General features: G+C 36.3%; 1 protein-coding gene across 8 annotated transcripts in view; it reads left to right on the forward strand.

The window, feature by feature from the left end:
- The window catches only part of DLG1 (discs large MAGUK scaffold protein 1), a 257,721-nt gene that overhangs the window by 106,447 nt on the left and 132,441 nt on the right, over positions 1-18,833 (forward strand). Inside the window, exon 1 of one of the 8 annotated variants that reach the window (XM_045812522.2) lies at positions 7,781-10,540. The exons of the other annotated variants lie outside the window; for them this stretch is intronic. Within the exon in view, the coding sequence (XP_045668478.2) occupies positions 10,307-10,540 (234 nt within the window). The 5' untranslated portion in view covers positions 7,781-10,306. Of the gene's footprint in view, positions 1-7,780; positions 10,541-18,833 lie in introns of those variants that run through there. 8 annotated transcript variants of the gene reach the window in all.

Consider the following 18,833-nt stretch of genomic DNA (forward strand, 5'->3'; position numbering starts at 1 on the left):
CAAAACAGGTCTCAACCGATACCAAAAGACTGAAATTATTCCCTGCATATTCTCAGACCACGGTGCTTTGAAATTGGAACTCAATCACAAGGAAAAATTTGGAAGAAACTCAAACACTTGGAAACTAAGAACCATCCTGCTCAAGAATGATTGGGTAGGGGCGCCTGGGTGGCGCAGCAGTTAAGTGTCTGCCTTCGGCTCAGGGCGTGATCCCGGCGTTATGGGATCGAGCCCCACATCAGGCTCCTCTGCTATGAGCCTGCTTCTTCCTCTCCCACTCCCCCTGCTTGTGTTCCCTCTCTCGCTGGCTGTCTCTGTCTCTGTCAACTAAATAAATAAAATCTTAAAAAAAAAAAAAAAAGAATGGGTAAACCAGGAAATTAAAAATCAACTTAAACAATTTATGGAGACCAATGAGAATGAAAACACTTCGGTCCAAAACCTCTGGGACACAGCAAAGGCAGTCCTAAGGGGAAAATACATAGCCATCCAAGCCTCCCTCAAAAGAATAGAAAAATCTAAAATGCAGTTTTTATATTCTCATCTCAAGAAGCTGGAGCTGGAACAGAAGAACAGGCCTAACCCATGCATGAGAAGGCAGGTGATCAAGATTAGAGCAGAGATCGGTGAATAGAAACCAGGAGCACAGTAGAGCAGATCAACAGAACTAGAAGCTGGTTCTTTGAAAGAATAAATAAGATCGATAAGCCACTGGCCAAACTTACTCAAAAGAATAGAAAAAAGGCCCAAATTAGTAAAATTATGAATGAAAGGGGAGCGATCACAACCAACACCAATGAAATAGGAAGGATCATTGGAAACTTTTATCAACAGCTTTATGCCAATAAATTAAACAACCTGGAAGGAATGGATGACTTCCTGGAAACCTGTAAACTACCAAGACTGAAACAGGAAGAAATTGATTATTTAAACAGACCGATTAATTTATGAAGAGATTGAAGCAGTGATCAGAAACCTCCCCCAAAACAAGAGTCCAGGGCTGACGGATTCCCCGGGGAATTCTACCAAACATTCAAAGAAGAAATAATACCTATTCCCCTGAAGCTGTTTCAAAAAATAGAAACAGAAGGAAAACTACCAAACTCATTCTATGAGGCCAGTATTACCTTGATCCCCAAACCAGGTAAAGACCCCATCAAAAAGGAGAATTACAGACCGATATCCCTGATGAATATGGACGCCAAAATTCTCAACAAGATCCTAGCTAATAGGATCCAACAGTACATTAAAAGGATTATCCATCAAAACCAAGCGGGATTCATCGCTGGGATGCGAGGGTGGTTCAACATTCGCAAATCGATCAGTGTGGTAGATCATACCAACAAGAAAAGAGTCAAGAACCATATGATCCTCTCAACTGATGCAGAAAAAGCATTTGACAAAATACAGCATCCTTTCCTGATTAAAACCCTTCAGAGTGCAGGGATAGAGGGTACATTCCTCAATTTCATAAAAACCATCTATGAAAAGCCTACAGCAAATATCATTCTCAATGGGGGAAAGCTGAAAGCCTTTCCCTTAAGATCAGGAACACGACAAGGATGTCCACTCTCATCATTATTATTCAACATAGTACTAGAAGTCCTTGCAACAGCAATCAGACAACAAAAAGGGATAAAAGGTATTCAAATCAGCAGAGAAGTAGCCAAACTGTCTCTCTTTGCAGATGACATGATACTCCATATGGAAAACCCAAAAGACTCCACCCGCAAATTACTAGAACTTATAGAGCAATTCAGTAATGTGGCGGGACACAAAATGCTCAGAAATCAGTGGCATTCCTATACACGAACAATGAGACTGAAGAAAGAGAAATTAGGGAATCGATTCCATTTACAATAGCACCAAAAATCATGCGTTATCTCAGAATTAACTTAACCAGAGAGGTAAAGGATCTATATTCTAGAAACTACAAATCACTCTTGAAAGACATCGAAGAAGATACAAAAAAAAGATGGAAAAATATTCCATGCTCATGGATCAGAAGAATAAACATAGTTAAAGTGTCTCTGCTACCCAGAGCAGTCTACACTGAAAAGTGTAGATCATTGAGGAAATTAAAGAATCCAGCCATCCTGATCAAAATACCAATGACATTTTTCAAAGAACTGGAACGAACAGCCCTTAAATTTGTGTGGAACCAGAAAAGGCCCTGAATTGCCAAGGAACTGTTGAAAAGGAAAAACAAAGCTGGGGACATCACAATGCCAGATTTCGAGCTGTACTACAAAGCTGTGATCACAAAGACAGCATGGTACTGGCACAAAAACAGACACATAGACCAATGGAACAGAATAGAGAGCCCAGAAATGGACCCTCAGCTCTTTGGGCAACTAATATTTGATAAAGCAGGAAAAAACATCCGGTGGGGAAAAGACAGTCTCTTCAATAAATGGTGCTGGGAAAATTGGACAGCTACATGCAAAAGAATGAAACTTGACCACTCTCTCACACCATACACAAAAATAAACTCCAAATGGATGAAAGACCTCGATGTGAGACAGGAATCCATCAAAATTCTAGAGGAGAACATAGGCAGCAACCTCTACGACATCGGCCAAAGCAACCTCTTTCATGATACATCCCCAAAGGCAAGAGAAACAAAAGATAAAATGAATTTATGGGACTTCATCAAGATTAAAAGTTTCTGCACATCCAAGGAAACAGTCAGAAAAACTAAGAGGCAGCCCACGGAATGGGAGAATATATTTGCAAATGACACTACAGATAAAGGACTGGTATCCAAGATCTACAAAGAACTTCTCAAACTCAATACACGAGAAACAAATAAACAAATCAAAAAATGGGCAGAAGATATGAACAGACACTTTTCCAATGAAGACATACAAATGGCTAACAGACACATGAAAAAATGTTCAAAATCATTAGCCATCAAGGAAATTCAAATCAAAACCACACTGAGATACCACCTTACGCCAGTTAGAATGGCAAAAATAGACAAGGCAAGAAACAACAATTGTTGGAGAGGATGTGGAGAAAGGGGATCCCTCCTACATTGTTGGTGGGAATGCAAGTTGGTACAGCCACTCTGGAAAACCGTGTGGAGGTCCCTTAAAAAGTTAAAAATTGAGCTACCCTATGATCCAGCCATTGCACTACTGGGTATTTACCCCAAAGATACAGACGTAGTGATGAGAAGGGCCATATGCACCCCAATGTTCATAGCAGCAATGTCCACAATAGCTAAATCGTGGAAGGAGCCGAGATGCCCTGCAACAGATGACTGGATTAAGAAGTTGTGGTCCATATATACAATGGAATATTACTCAGCAATCAGAAAGAATGAGTTCTCAACATTTGCTACAACATGGACGGCACTGGAGGAGATAATGCTTAGTGAAATAAGTCAAGCAGAGAAAGACAACTATCATATGATTTCTCTCATCTATGGAACATAAGAACTAGAATGATCAGTAGGGGAAGAAAGGGATAAAGAAAGGGGGGGTGATCAGAAGGGGGAATGAAACATGAGAGACTATGGACTATGAGAAACAAACTTAGGGCTACAGAGGGGAGGGGGGTGGGGGAATGGGATAGACCGGTGATGGGTAGTAAGGAGGGCACATATTGCATGGTGCACTGGGTGTTATACACAACTAATGAATCATCGAGCCTTACATCGAAAACCGGGGATGTACTGTATGGTGACTAACATAATATAATAAAAAATCATTATTAATAAAAAAAAAAAAACAAAGACAGCATGGTACTGGCACAAAAACAGACACACAGACCAATAGAACAGAATAGAGACTCCAGAAATGGACCCTCGACTTCGTGGGCAACTAATCTTTGACAAAGCAGGAAAAAACATCCAATAGAAAAAAGACAGTCTCTTCAGTAAATGGTGCTGGGAGAATTGGACAGCTATATGCAAAAGAATGAAACTTGACCACTCTCTCACACCATACACAAAGATAAACTCCAAATGGATGAAAGACCTCGATGTGAGACAGAAATCCATCAAAATCATGGAGGAGAACATAGGCTGCAACCTCTTTGACATTGGCCACAGCAACTTTTTTCATGATACATCTCCAAAGGCAAGAGAAACAAAAGAAAAAATGAACTTGTGAGACTTTATCAAGATAAATCTGCACAGCCAAGGAAACAGTCAAAAAAACTAAGAGGCAGCCCACAAAATGGGAGAAGATATTTGCAAATGACACTACAGATAAAAGACTGGTGGTATCCAAGATCTACAAAGAACTTCTCAAAATCAGTACACGAGAAACAAATAATCAAATCAAAAAGTGGGCAGAAGATATGAACAGACACTTTTCCAATGAAGACATACAAATGGCTAACAGACACATGAAAAAATGTTCAACATCATTAGCCATCAGGGAAATTCAAATCAAAACCACATTGAGATACCATCTTACACCAGTTAGAATGGCAAAAATCGACAAGGCAGGAAACAACAAATGTTGGAGAGGGTGTGGAGAAAGGGGATCCCTCTTACACTGTTGGTGGGAATGCAAGTTGGTACAGACACTTTGGAAAACAGTGTGGAGGTCCCTTAAAATGTTAAAAATGGGGCTACCCTTTGATCCAGCAATTGCACTACTGGGTATTTACCCCAAAGATACAGACGTAGTGAAGAGAAGGGCCATATGTACCCCAATGTTCATAGCAGCATTGTCCACAATAGCTAAATTGTGGAAGGAGCCGAGATGCCCCTCAAAAGACGGCTGGATTAAGAAGATGTGGTCCATATATACAATGGAATATTACTCGGCCATCAGAAAGAATGATTACCCAACATTGGCAGCATCATGGTCTGGACTGGAGGAGATTATGCTAAGTGAGATAAGTCAAGCAGAGAAAGACAATTATCATATGGTTTCACTCATTTATGGAACATAAGAAATAGCAGGAAGATCTGTAGGAGAAGGAAGGGAAGAATGAAGGGGGGGTAAACAGAAGGGGGAATGAACCATGAGAGACTATGGACTCTGAGAAACAAACTGAGGGCTTCAGAGGGGAGGGGGGTGGGGGATTGGGATAGGCCGGTGATGGGTATTAAGGAGGGCATATATTGATTGCATGGAGCATTGGGTGTTATAGGCAAACAATGAATCATGGAACACTACATCAAAAACTAAGGATATACTGTATGGTGACATAACATAATAAAAAATTATTATTAAAAAAGTTCTGTGAAAGAAAAGGACGCAGTGGATAAATTTTTGTGGTATATGAGAAATCTTTACAGAAAGCTTAGATTTTAAACAGTTATGAATAGTATATCATAGCAAGAACAGTGTCATGATTCCTAAAACTGAAAATGAGCTGGGAAGTAGGAAAAATGGTCAGAACAGTAAATTGAACAAATAAAACTCCATCCTATTTCAAAATAGGTTTAAATCAGGATGAATTGACAAGGAGGACAGTAGGTTAGTATGGAATGTTGTGTTGATCATTGAGGAAATTAAAGAATTCATATTTGGCTTTTGTTTTCAATGGCAAGGAAGATTATGTTCAAACCAATATGTGCAAAGTAAACATAGTTGAGCAGGACTTGAAATCGAAGATAGAATAGAGTATGGGAGCAGATAATTATTTTAAATAAGTATATCACCTAGTGTGGATACATTTCATCCAGCAGTACTGAGAATAGTATCAAATGAGATCACCAGCAGTAGTTGGTAGTTTTTCTAATATTGTGAGAAATGAGGGTAGCAGAAAAACAGACATAAGCAAATATGAGCCTATTGAATAGAATCTTTCCCATTTTGTGTATATAATGAGTACTTTTTGAAATGAATTTTGTTTTCACATCTCTGGAATATATTGAAATGTTGAATTTTACTTTTTTGGATGGCCCTGGTGTTTAAGGTAATCTTATAGGCTGCATGCAGTTTGACCACAAGATGGTGCTCTTACAGAAGCAATTTGTATATATATGAGCTGAGTTTTTTAAGCAAATAACCAGTCTGTGTCATCAGTCTTCTCAGCTTAGTCTCATCCTAGGAGAAAACTCTTCGAAGAAAACATAGGCAGTAATCTTCTTGACATAGGTCTTGGTGATGATTTTTGCAATCTGACACCAAAAGGAAAAGCAGCAAAAGCAAAAACAAACTAATGGGACTACATAAAACTAAAAAGCTTCTGCACAGCAAAGGAAGCTATGCCACCAAGATGAAAAGGCATACTACTGAATGGAAGAAAATAATCACAAATCACATATCTGATAAGGGGCTAATATCCGAAATACAGAAAGAACTGATTCAACTCAGTAGCAGAAAAACCAAACAACTGATTTTAAAATGTCAGAAGATCTGAATAGACATTTTCCCAAAGAAGACCTACAGATGGCTGACAGGTACATAAAAACATAGATGCTCAACATCAGTGATCATCAGGAAAATGCAAATCAGAACCACAAGATACTACTTCACACCTATTAGAATGACTATTAACAAAAGGCAGAAATAATAAGTGTTGGCAAAGATATGCAATAAAGGAAACCCTCATGTACTGTTGGTGGGGATGTAAATTGGTGAAACCATTGTGGAAAATAGTATGGGAGGTTCCTCAGAAAATTAAAAATAAAGCAACCATATGATCCAGCAAATCTACTTCTGTGTATTTATTTGAAGAAAATGAAAACACTAATTCAAAAAGATAAATATGCACCCCCATGTTACTGTAGCATTATTTACAGTAGCCAAGATAGGGGAACAGCCTAAGAATCCATCAATGGAAGAATGAATGAGGAAATTATGGTACATGTGGTAAAAGAGAATGGAATTTTGCCATTTGGGACAATATGGATGGGCCTTGAAGGCATTATGCTAAGTGACATAAGTCAGAGAAAGACAAATACCAGTGATCTCTTTCATAACGTGGACAAAAGATTGGTTGTAAGAGGCAGGGGAGTGGGAAAAGTGGGTGAACTGTTTGTTCTTTGTTTTGTTTAAATAAATTAGAAAAAATTTTTTGAAGGCTTAGTACAGTTGCATGTTTTGAAATTTAATAGGCCATATCATAAAGATAAAAGTGTAAGGAAAATGCCTGTTATGTTGCATTTATAGTATGGTAGCTTTGTAGTTACTTGTAATTTTTTTTAGTATTTTAGAATTTTAGTATTGTTTTTCCTCCCAACCTTTTTTTTTTTATTTTTTTTATTTTTTTAAAGATTATTTATTTATTTATTTATTTGACAGAGACAAAGACAGCCAGCGAGAGAGGGAACACAAGCAGGGGGAGTGGGAGAGGAAGAAGCAGGCTCATAGAGGAGGAGCCTGACGTGGGGCTCGAACCCGGAACGCCGGGATCACGCCCTGAGCCGAAGGCAGACGCTTTAACCGCTGTGCCACCCAGGCGCCCCATCCTCCCAACCTTTTAAGTTTTTCACTGAGATTATTTAATCCTTGCCTTTATTACTATACCTGAAGACTTCTGGGTTTATTTGTGGGTTTGGAATGGTAAACAAATAATTGAGGGCCTACCTATTCTATATATATATTTTTTGAATGGTCCTTAGTTTCATTTAATGTTACAAAATAAATTTCTCTAAATTCTTCATAATCATATTTTTGGTTATATAATAATCCACTAAGTGGACGTACTCAGTTTACTTACGCTTTATTGTTTAGAGACCTATTATAGATAGTATTATCATTTTGTGAAAAAAAGTAAACTGTACAGAAAGAAATATTGAAATCATATTAAAATGTTAATAATTATTTAGTGATTTCAACATTGTGTATTTTTTTAATTCATTACTTTAAATAGACTTTCCAGTTTCCATAATGAGCTTAAATTTTGTTTTGATGACATAGAGTTTATTTTTCAGCTCTGCTATATGAGTAGGGCCATTCTCAAGTGGAAATCAGTGAGGAATTGGTCACCTTTCATCTCCCAATCAAATCACATGAAACCATTTGTGATTTAAGTACGCGTATGGTTTTGTATGCATGCATTGACTACTGGACGATGGATAAGATGATCCTAGATTTTTGTAGCACAGGTAATAGGTTATTTTCATAAAGAAGCCTTTCTCAAAACTCAGAGTTGCTTTCTTAATGTCAGTGGATTTGATTAGAAAATCTGTGCATTGAAAAGTACTTTTCCCAGTACGTAGGGGATATATGGGATGGAGTGACCTTTCGGCTTTAGATTGTTTTTGAGCTCTTTGGCTCCATAGGATAAGAAATGTATGTACACAAATGACTTAGTATTCATTGTCTGTGTTACTATTGTTTGCAATGTGAGTAGGAAATTTGCGTTCAGCACTTGTGTACAATATCCTCATCCATACCAATCCAGAATAACAGAACCTGTATCAGTTCTAGGGTTCCCCCCGTCTTGAGTTTTCATCAGACATGGATCATCAAGGCACATCTTTTGGAGCCAAACCAATTACTGGAGCATTTGTAAACCACACCAACCAGTTGTTTATTAAGTACCTGGTCCATATTACTGGTTTCTGGTATTGCTTTTCTTTTTTTAGGAGGTTTAATTTTTTTCCTTCAGAGGATTCTCAGCTCTCTGTTTAGTCTTAGTGTTTTCCTCTGTTGCCTTACCCCCAAATGGACAGGACCAATCTGTCTAGGGTCACAAAATTGCCAACTACTCTGCAGAGTCCTTGGGAAGAAGCGCCAAACTTTGTGCTATAATCTGTCACAAATCGTCTTAGCTCTCAAGAGTCCCACATGACTCTCAACTCTTTTGGGCATGTGTCTGTATCTTAGGGATAGAATCAGAGAGAGTATTAGCATCTTTGCTTGCTGAATCAAGATTTGCAATGGATCTGGAGGTCATAGTTTGCCAATACTACTTTCTAGTAGACTGCATTTAGTTGGTGCGGTAAGCACACAGTAAGCAAGATTTTTTTGTCAGTCCACATATGAAAAACATTATAGCTGAGGTTAGGATTTGTGATGTGCTTATATCAACTTAACGACTAAATTACTCAACCATTAGTAAATTATCAAGTAGCATTTTATTCATATATTGCTTTAAAACGACCATATATTTTATTATATACTAATGTAGCAGTGTTAACAGGGCAGAGTTAGGAATCTATGGTTCTTAAACTTGAGGTTGCTTAAGAGTCACTTAAGGGCCTTTTTAAAAATGAAAATTTCAAGATCCCTCTTACCCTAAAAAAGTTCTGGTGAGGAGGGGATACCAGTCTGCATTTTTAACCAGCATCCTAAGTGATTCTGAGGTAGACTACTATGTTGAGAAACACAGACCTAGATATTAGATGTTAGAAAATGTCTATCTAGCAATCAAACAATATTATTTAGTGAACCCCAGAGTATTATTTATGTAGCATTGGCTAAAACATGTGTTGCTGGTTATAAAACAAAAAATTTACTTTTAATTCTACTGCATTTTTAAAAATTCATAACTTGTTAATCTAAGTACTTATAGTATATGAGAGAGATGATGGTGATAATTTAACAGTTCTTTTTTATCACAAAAGTTCCAGAAGCCAAATATTTATTTTGCTGATTAATCTGTTTCTGTCTCCAGACTCAATTATCAAAGCATTAAGAACCAGTATATTACATAAAATGATCATGCCCCATTACAAATGGATTTTCCTCTAGCATTAGATCCTCAGAGTTGAATGTAAATAGGTTCTAAGTTTTTTAAAGGTACTAATTAATGTGAGCTCCTTCTGATGTGGAAGTTCATATGGGAATGACAAAGCCTCCTTCAGTAAAATTATTTAAACAGTCAGAACTATTGGCAAGAGAATCCTTTTGTATTTTTAAATTCAGTTCATATTTATAATTATTTAAGCAGAGATGATGCCATTGGATTTTACTACAGACTGTGATTTAAACTTCATAATCCAGGGTTTCTCCACCCTGTGCATTAAATCAGGCAGCCCCAAAGGGTCTTGGTAGTCCAGTGTTTATAACATCCTTCTTTACCTGCTAATCGACCTCACTTCCTGGATTTCATTCCGTCTAGTTATCAGCTAACAAAAGAACAGCTTTTGGTTCCTGCAGACGCTGGTGAAAAAATAATCATGAGAAAGACATCAACCTTATGCCGTCTTTTTTGTCTGCAAATATAAACTCAGCCATCATACAACTAGCAGGTACAGAGGGAAGATACAAGCTCTTTCATGGGAAGAAATTACAGAGAAAATGAGCATCATTTCTCAAGGTTTTTATTTTCCCTGATCTACAAGTGATGCTGCTGTAATTCTAGCTGCAGTTTTTACCGATCATTCACCACTCAGCAGCTGGTAGAGAAGTAAGACTGCTTGGCAACCACCTGCAGGGCTGCAGAGATGAATTACATTTTCGGGAACAACACACTTCTATACTCTCGCGCCAGTCGAGGAGGCAATACTAGCTCTAGCCATGGCTCAGTAGGCCCAAAGCAGAAACATTGGGCAAAAAAGGGTTCATCAGATGAACTGCAAGCTGAGCCAGAACCTTCACGCTGGCAGCAGATAGTTGCATTTTTCACTCGAAGACACAGCTTTATTGACTGCATCTCGGTAGCCACCAGCTCCACCCAGGTAACATACCACTTGTTGAAATTATTTTCAATATATTTTGGTTTACGTTTGCTTTGCAAATGTATTAATATAGATTTCTTATTAAAAATATAGTCTTATGCACTGAAACCTTGGATGCACAGAAATATGTGTTTTCAGTCCATCTGTGTAGGTCTTTAGCATAAAAGGGGAAACAATGTTTTCTCTTTTGCTCTTATGTAATACCAAACAAAACAGTCTGATTCTGTTGAGGGACTTCTCTAAAAATACAAACCATTGATACATAAATTACAGTGTAAATTAATAATGCTTGTCTCCTTATTTTTAGACTGTTAAATGCTGTAAGGTATGATGTCTAACCAAAAAAAAAAAAAAACAAACCAAAAACCTCTTTAGCTTTTGTATGTCATTAGATAACCTTAGGAAGATTGTTACGGTAAAGAAACAGAAAATAAAGATTTTTATTTTCCAGTGTTTCATAATAAATTGAATACAGCTGACTGTTGTTATATACTTATATCTTATAAAGTTATACTAAATTATGGTTTATTCAAGGATTTTAATGAATCCTTCCATTTCTATAAATATATATTATCTAGGGTTAATTTAAAAAGCATTAAACTTATGTAATTACACTATTGTAGGAATATTTTTTCAGATAGTCAGTTGACAGTTTAAAGAGATGAGCAAGCACTAAAAATCTCCCAAATTAAAAAAAAAATTCACATAAAACCAAATCTTTTTGAGGAAATGAGTATTAAAAATAATGGGGGAAATAGAAAATTAATAGTAATTTAAGTGAAATATTTATTTGGCATTAAAGGAGGTTGGGGGCCTATTCATATTTTAAAATATTTCTATAGATATTTATTAAACTTTAGTAAAAATGAAAGGCTAAGAAATAGTCTAATTTAAAAACAAGGAGAGATTGCTTTTGTCCTTTGACATCAATAATACTTCATAAAATTTATACACATATCCTAGTGCTTTTTAAAATAAATTTCTTTAAAACCATCTTTTTCTAATAATTAGAAGCAACACAATAAATATAAACTGTCAACAGCTTCTTTCTTGCTTTTGGTTACTAGAATTGTCTTTCAATAGTTTTGATTTTAAAATATTGTCAAATTTATTAAGAAATTGTACTTATTTCTCTTAAATGTGTGAGAGAAATGGAATTACTAGGCTGGGGATAGTCATTAATTGTTCTTATGTAGGCAGTGATGTTAGTTTTAATCAAAACTTCAGAGGCAATGATATGACTTAACTCTTAGATTGAATACTGCCCGAAGAATTTAACTAACTTGATTTTGACTACAATTATACATACCAAAAAGGGATGCAAAGACTAAGGCTTGGTGTTGTTAATTCATAATAGATTAATATTAAATGATATTTTCTATTGTCAATAGAAAAAGGTGTGCTAAAAACTTTTAAAAACTTACATGTAGTTTATATAAGTCCACAGTACTCTATATGTATACATACACACTACCACTGATACATAATCTTATTAGGGGTATACAAATGAAAAGGCAAGCAAAATAGTTCACATAAAAAACTATTGAAACCACAGAATTACATTATAATTACTTAGGAGTTGGAGAAAAAGCTGCTGTTGTACTAAAATAGAGTCATAATTGCAATAAAAACTTTTGTTCACAATTAATTCTACAAAGCCATTTAAAATTTTATTTTTCTCCCATTTGGTTCAAATCATTTGTTATACTGATAAATGACTTAGTTTTTATTTCTTTCATACCTCTTTTTTTACTTGTCTTTTCATTACCTTTGTATTTCATCTCTAGAAGTATAGACGTTAGGGCACAGGTTTTAGCTTTTATTTCTCCTGCTCTAAAGTACCATCATACCATTTTTCGTTCTACATATTTTACTAACTGATGAGTTAGATGTTTTATATATCCAAGTCTTTTGTTGTAACTCACTGGAATTCATTTACTGGATAAAATATGATAGGACCGAGATAGAATATTAGACAGATTTGGATCTTGGCTGATGGTAGACTACATTTTTCTGTTTCATCTACTGACCCATGGCTGGCAGTTTTTAATTTGTAGCACCAGAAGGATTTGCATATTGTTAAAAACAAGGTAAATTAATGAAATTTCATAATTTATTGAACATATACTATGTATCTGTGAAGATAGTACTATGATAGTTCTCTGATTGATAAGTAGCAACAGTGATTACCAGGTTTCCTATTTCACTCTTGTTAGAAATATTTTTTGTAAGATTTGATAGCAAGATTAAGTTTGAATCTAATTCCTTGTTACTGTGCAGCATGATACTTTTAGCAGTTTGGAGAATTGCTATTAAATCAAGTTTTATTAATTTGAAAGTCATTCTGATTTAATATCCCCCCAAATACCCTCTATAAATAAAAAGAAAATTTATTTAGAGATTCATTTAAATTGCTTGTGTGTTGGAAGTATTCACATTCATAACTCCGATTATGTGCTAGGTTCTACTGGAATATCTGTAATTTAGTATGAAGTCATTAATGTGTTAAGGAAGCTAAGTGGTTATAAACTTCTGCAACACACTCAGCTTCTAGGATAGGGCTTGGTATATAGTTGATGCTCAGTAAATGTTTATGGAATTGATTATTAGCCATTTCAGTCACCAAAACCTTGTTAGTTTATGGCCTTCCAAAATACAGCACCTAATCCGAAACCTCCCGGGTACCTATTTTTCTTGGATCCACTTTCCTTTCCTCACCAGGGCCTTTAGTTCTTCACAGTAGCCCATTTCTTTCTATGTTTCCCTTTTCCTCCCCTCCATTCTTCATATTTCCTTCAGGCCACACAAATCCCCATGTACCTGATTTCCTCACCCCTGTGAGTCCCTACACAATGATGGTAACTGTACAGCTTTCTCATTTTTGTCATTGGGTTATATCCTAGAAGTTCACATGGGTTGCCTTTTTTTTTCCCCCAAAGATTTTATTTATTTATTTATTTATTTATTTATTTATTTATTTATTTGACAGAGAAAGAGAGAGAACAAGCAGGGGAAGCAGTAGAGGGAGAAAGAGAAGAGGGCTCTCCACTGAGCAAGGAGCCCTATGGGGGGCTCAATCCCAAGACTCTGGGATCCTGACCTGAGTTGAATGCAAACAACCAGTTGAGCCACCTATGTGCCCTTGGGTTGTTTTTTTGTTTTTGTTTTTGTTTTAATGTTAAATTAAGAGGACTTTCTAATTTTTTTACTTCGGTGTAAGTTTTTTCTATTTTGTGCTTCATACTAATGTTTTTAATTTTGGATAATACAGAAAAAAAAGGCCTACATGTTGTCAAACCCTCCCCGGTTCTTTACCTCAGAATTCCCTCTGTTCTTGCATTTAGGATCACTTAATGCCAATATGCTCTGTCTTATTTAGCACACTCACCTCTATTCCAGTCTCGGACCAATTTTTATATTCATGAGTGTTTTAAAGAACTCCAGCATTTCTAGTCTTTGCTACTTGATTAGCCCTTAGGTAAAAAGTTTTTCCTCCTTGGCGATATCAGTGTTTATTAATGAGTATAGTAGTCATATAAACTTTGAACAGCTGTGAAGTGGTAGGTCATTTTGAATGTGTGTTTAGCACCTGTGCCTATATTTTGGACTATTCGAAAATCCCTAACATGGATCATTATAAATAGTCAAACAGGATTCTGCCCTCCCCCAAACAACTCACATGCCAAATTGAGCTGAAAACAACAAAGTTCTTTTCCTGCGAGTGAATGGAACAGACATGATGACTTGTCATAATTGAAGTAGAACAATAAAATTTTAATAAGAATTGGATAATTTTTTTAAAAGGAAAAACCCTGTCCTACATTAAAATGCAGGAAAACACTTTTCAGATACCCATGTGGAAAAATATAGAGGCTAATTTGTGTAAAAAGAATACTATTTGTCCTAAACAGATACATTCTAGATTATAAAGGGTTTAATTTTGTAGAGCTGTGCATTCAACATATTGTCCAAAAATGCATATAATAGTATCAACCTCATGAGTTAATTTTATTAAATGATTTAATATATGTATCATACTTAGAACAGTGCCTAGCAGTTTTACTTCATTATATTATTATTTTCTTTTTATATTACTTTCGATAGTCCATGAACAAATTTAAATACAGATAATTAGGAATTACAGCACCTAGGGTAGTAGAGTTTATTCAGACATTCAATAAATAGTGTTGACTGAATAAATTAACTGTAAGTACAGCCATGTACTTTTTTAAGAACTCCAGACCTCAACACCTTTAATTGTAGGATTTAAAGGGGGGGGCCAAAGAGCACCTCCCTTCTTGGTGAGACCACCAATTCCCTGACTTTTCCTCTCCTCCCAACATTCCCTTTTGCAAATTGTTAAACCAGTCACAAGTAGACAACTAAGTTTAATTGATTATTCACCTTTTACCAGGCTTTCCTAGGTATACCATCAGGACTAATTTTATACTCTATATCCTTTTACCCTTAGTCACCCCAAAAAGTCCAAACCTTCCAGATCACTCTCATTCATTTCCTTATCTCTGAGTGATTCTGCTATATGTCTAATCTGTTTTAAACTCCCATTTCTCTCTGACCTACCAAGGCCTTTCAGTCTGCCTTTTGGAACTCCCAATTCATCATCAGCAAAATTTTCTTTATCCTCAGATTCTTCTTTGGTGGTTCACCCTTTTTTTCTCTCACAGACACCTGGCATTTCCCTGGCGATACTGTTTTGTTCTATATCACTCACAAAAAGGGGAAATCTTATCTGTCTTCCTTGCTTATCATTGATATTTATGGGTGACTGTATCTCCTCTTTCTTTAAAAAAAAAATGTGTATGCCATCAGACAATATTTTCTACTTCCCCTCCTTTTTTAGTCATCTGCATCTCTTTCAGTCACTCCTACTCATTGATGATTTGATCACCTGGTTTACTATCTCTTCTCTGCCCACTTTTTCTGTCATTATTCTTAGTGATTTTCAGTATCCTAGTGTGATCTATCCGAAATCTTGACTTCTCAATTCTTTGATATCCTTACCTCTAGGAATCTAGTCTTCTTCAGTTGGGTGACCCCCTTAAATCGTTACATTTAAGAACTCATTACCATTGACCGTACCACTTAAAAAATCTCATTTGCAAGCATTTCAAACTATCTGACTAGCACTTACTTTCTTTTTAGCTCACTTACCCTATTACAGTGATTTTTTAAAAATTTATCTTCTGAAGACCTTCAGCCCAACTTTCCATTATCTGTTACTCCTTTCATGCTCTCACTTCCCTCCTTGCCTTGCTCAGATTCCTTGGTCCATGATTAAAAGTGCTGCCTTTCATTAACTCTGTTGCCTTTCCGTCACTTCATTGGTAAGATTCAACCTAGGTTAATTGCAACTCTGCCTCCTCCACACTGCTCCAAAGTTGCACAATAAATTTCCAGTACTCACTTCCTGGCCCTCATTCTCAGTTGATGGTCTTACTCTGTATTCTCTAGCCTGTTGATATGAATGATCCATCTGTTCCTACAGCTCACCCTTCACTTCTTCGTCCCTTTGACTATTCAAGGACTTCTGAAATTCTCTCTTCTTCATTGCATTATCTGTCTTTCTCCCTCTACTGAATTATTCTCATCAACATGTATACCTCCTATAATACCTCTCATTAAAACTACCAAACAAATAATCCTCTTTTGGAGTGGATTGTCAAATCCGATGATCACTTGAAAGTTTTTGTTCTACCTGACCCCACAACAGCTTTTACGCAATTGATGGTTCCCTCCTTTAAATTCTTTTCGCCTTTTACTGTTGAACACTATCTTTCCAATATTCTCCCAAACTCAGTTTCCTTTGCAGTATCCTCCTCTTTCTGCCACTAAATGTTAGAGTGCCTCAGGGCTCAGTCCTTGAACTTGTCTTTTTATACTCACATTTCAGGTGATCTCATCCACTCCTGTGCCTTTAAATAACATCAGTATTTGTATCTTTAGCCTGGAGCTAATCCCCATACACTAGACTTGTCTATCTAACTTCCTATACAATATCTCCGCTTGGATTAAGTATCTGAAAGTTAACATGTCGAAAACAAGTCTCCAGTTTTATTGTTCTCCCTATTGTCGTCTTTCATCATCACTCACTGAGATGCTGAAGATAGAAACTCTTGGAATCGTTTTCTATTATTTTTTCCTATGGTCCACATTCAGTCTAATGGTAAATCCTATTGGCTGTATGTCCAGGATATATTATGATCTGACCACTTTTTACAATTTCCACAACTACTAGTTTAAATTACTTAATTTGTTGTCTGAACTGCCCCAGTAGACCTCTGACTGGCCTCCCTGTCTCCATTCTTTCAACAGTCTGTTCACCCATCAGCCAGCGTCATCCTTTCAGAATGTCAGTACCTTATTTTTAACCCTTCCATGTCATCTGATCCAGTTTATAATTCTTCTTAACCACAGACCAAAACACCTGTATGATCTTGCCCCGGCAGTACATCCACTTGTGTTTGCTACTGCTCCCTCACTTAACTCTACTCCAGCTATACTGGCCTTGTTACTGTTCCTCAAATTCATCAGTTGTGGCCATTTAAGAACCTTTATCTTGATGTTCTCTTCTCTCTGCCTGGAACATTCTTTCCCCTAGACATTCTCATGGTTCATTCCCTCTGCCTTCAGATATCTCCTTATCTGTGCCTTTTCACAGGTCGTTCCAGGATTCTTATCTAAGGTTGTGCGGATACTCACTCCAAACATTACTCTGTGTTCTTACCTTTAAAAAACTGTTTCCTTATAGCATTCAATATTATCTGATACTTTATTATTATAAATATATTTATCTGAATTTCTTCCTTAGGCCTTCTGTGAAACATATATCACACTTTATCTAGTGTTATTCTGATCCTCTAGTTGATGATTCTCTTCCTGTTTACCCCTCTAGGAAGAGAGATTCATGAGGAGGTGAGACAGAGAGAGAAGAGAGAAATCATTCAATTTCCTTATTATTAGGATGACTGTGTAACTCATCGACGAAACTGAAGTACTTTTGATGGAAAGAGAAAACTATTAATAATTAAAGTGGGACAACAGGCATAAATATAGACTTACCAGGCAAACAAAGGCATATGGCACATCATTTATAGCCATTTATCTGCCGATTTTCCCCACCAGGCGGCAGGTCTAGTCACACCAAGACATCTCCACCTTGGACCATTCTGAATTGGCCTAACCTTCCTCTATACATGTTTCATACATTTAGACTCATGCGTAATGATAGTTGTATTTTGAAGTGTTAGATCAAATTTATATATTTTTCTTCATCTCTATGGAATGAAATTGGTTATATTCAGCAATATAATGCCTTCATATTAAACTAGAATATATAGAAAGTAGGGAGACAGTCCTCTTAAACTACTTTGGAAATGCTGACTTTGATAGAATAGCTTCTAGGAGAATAGTTAGAAATAGTCTCCTTTGGGTATTGGCTAACCAAGAAACCAAGGTTGGTATAAAAACTCTTTTATACTGGTTGTGAGGTGCTGCCTGTTAGCACTGTTTAAGTGCCCACTCAAAAGGCCACTAAAGCTAAATGGTAAGATGGAGACCATGACTCGGATTTAGAAATTAATTGTTCCCCTTTTCACCTGAAGAACATTGTGAAATTTCTATATGTACCCACTAAAAATTTGTTCAAATGATGTTTAAGACCCAATCATTTGTAGAGTAGGACACTTTAGAAAAGTATAGAGATGAAGATTAAACAAAAAATAACTGTTTACAATGGTTATATAAGCCTTTTTAAAAATACCAAATTGACCATAGTGTCCAGCAGTTGCACTCCTTGGTATTTACCCAGATGTGTTAGTATGTCAACATGAAAACCTGCACACATTTATAGCACCTTTATTTATGATTGCCAGAACTTGCAAGCAACCAAAATGTCTTTTAGTGGGTGAATGGATAAATAAAGTCTGGTACATCCAGACAGAAGAATTTATTTATCCCTAAAAAGAAATGAAAAAACATGGAGGAACTTTAAATATGTATTACCAAGTGAAAGAAGCCAATCTGAAAAGGCCACATACCCTGTCCTTCCAACTGTATGACGTTCTGGAAAAGGCAAAACTATGGAGACAGTACAAAGATCAGTGGTCGTCAAGGGTTAAGGAAGAATGATGATGAATAGGTAGAACACAGAGGACTTTCAGACAGTGATACTATTCTGTATAATACTATATTGGTAGGTGAATGTCATTATAAATTTGTTACAACCCATAGAATGTCCAAGAGTGAACCCTGAACTGTGAACTTTGGATAAAGT

This window comes from Ursus americanus, chromosome 4, assembly GCF_024610735.1.
Source record: "Ursus americanus isolate L20-20 chromosome 4, mUrsAme1.1.p, whole genome shotgun sequence".
NCBI lineage: Eukaryota > Metazoa > Chordata > Mammalia > Carnivora > Ursidae > Ursus > Ursus americanus.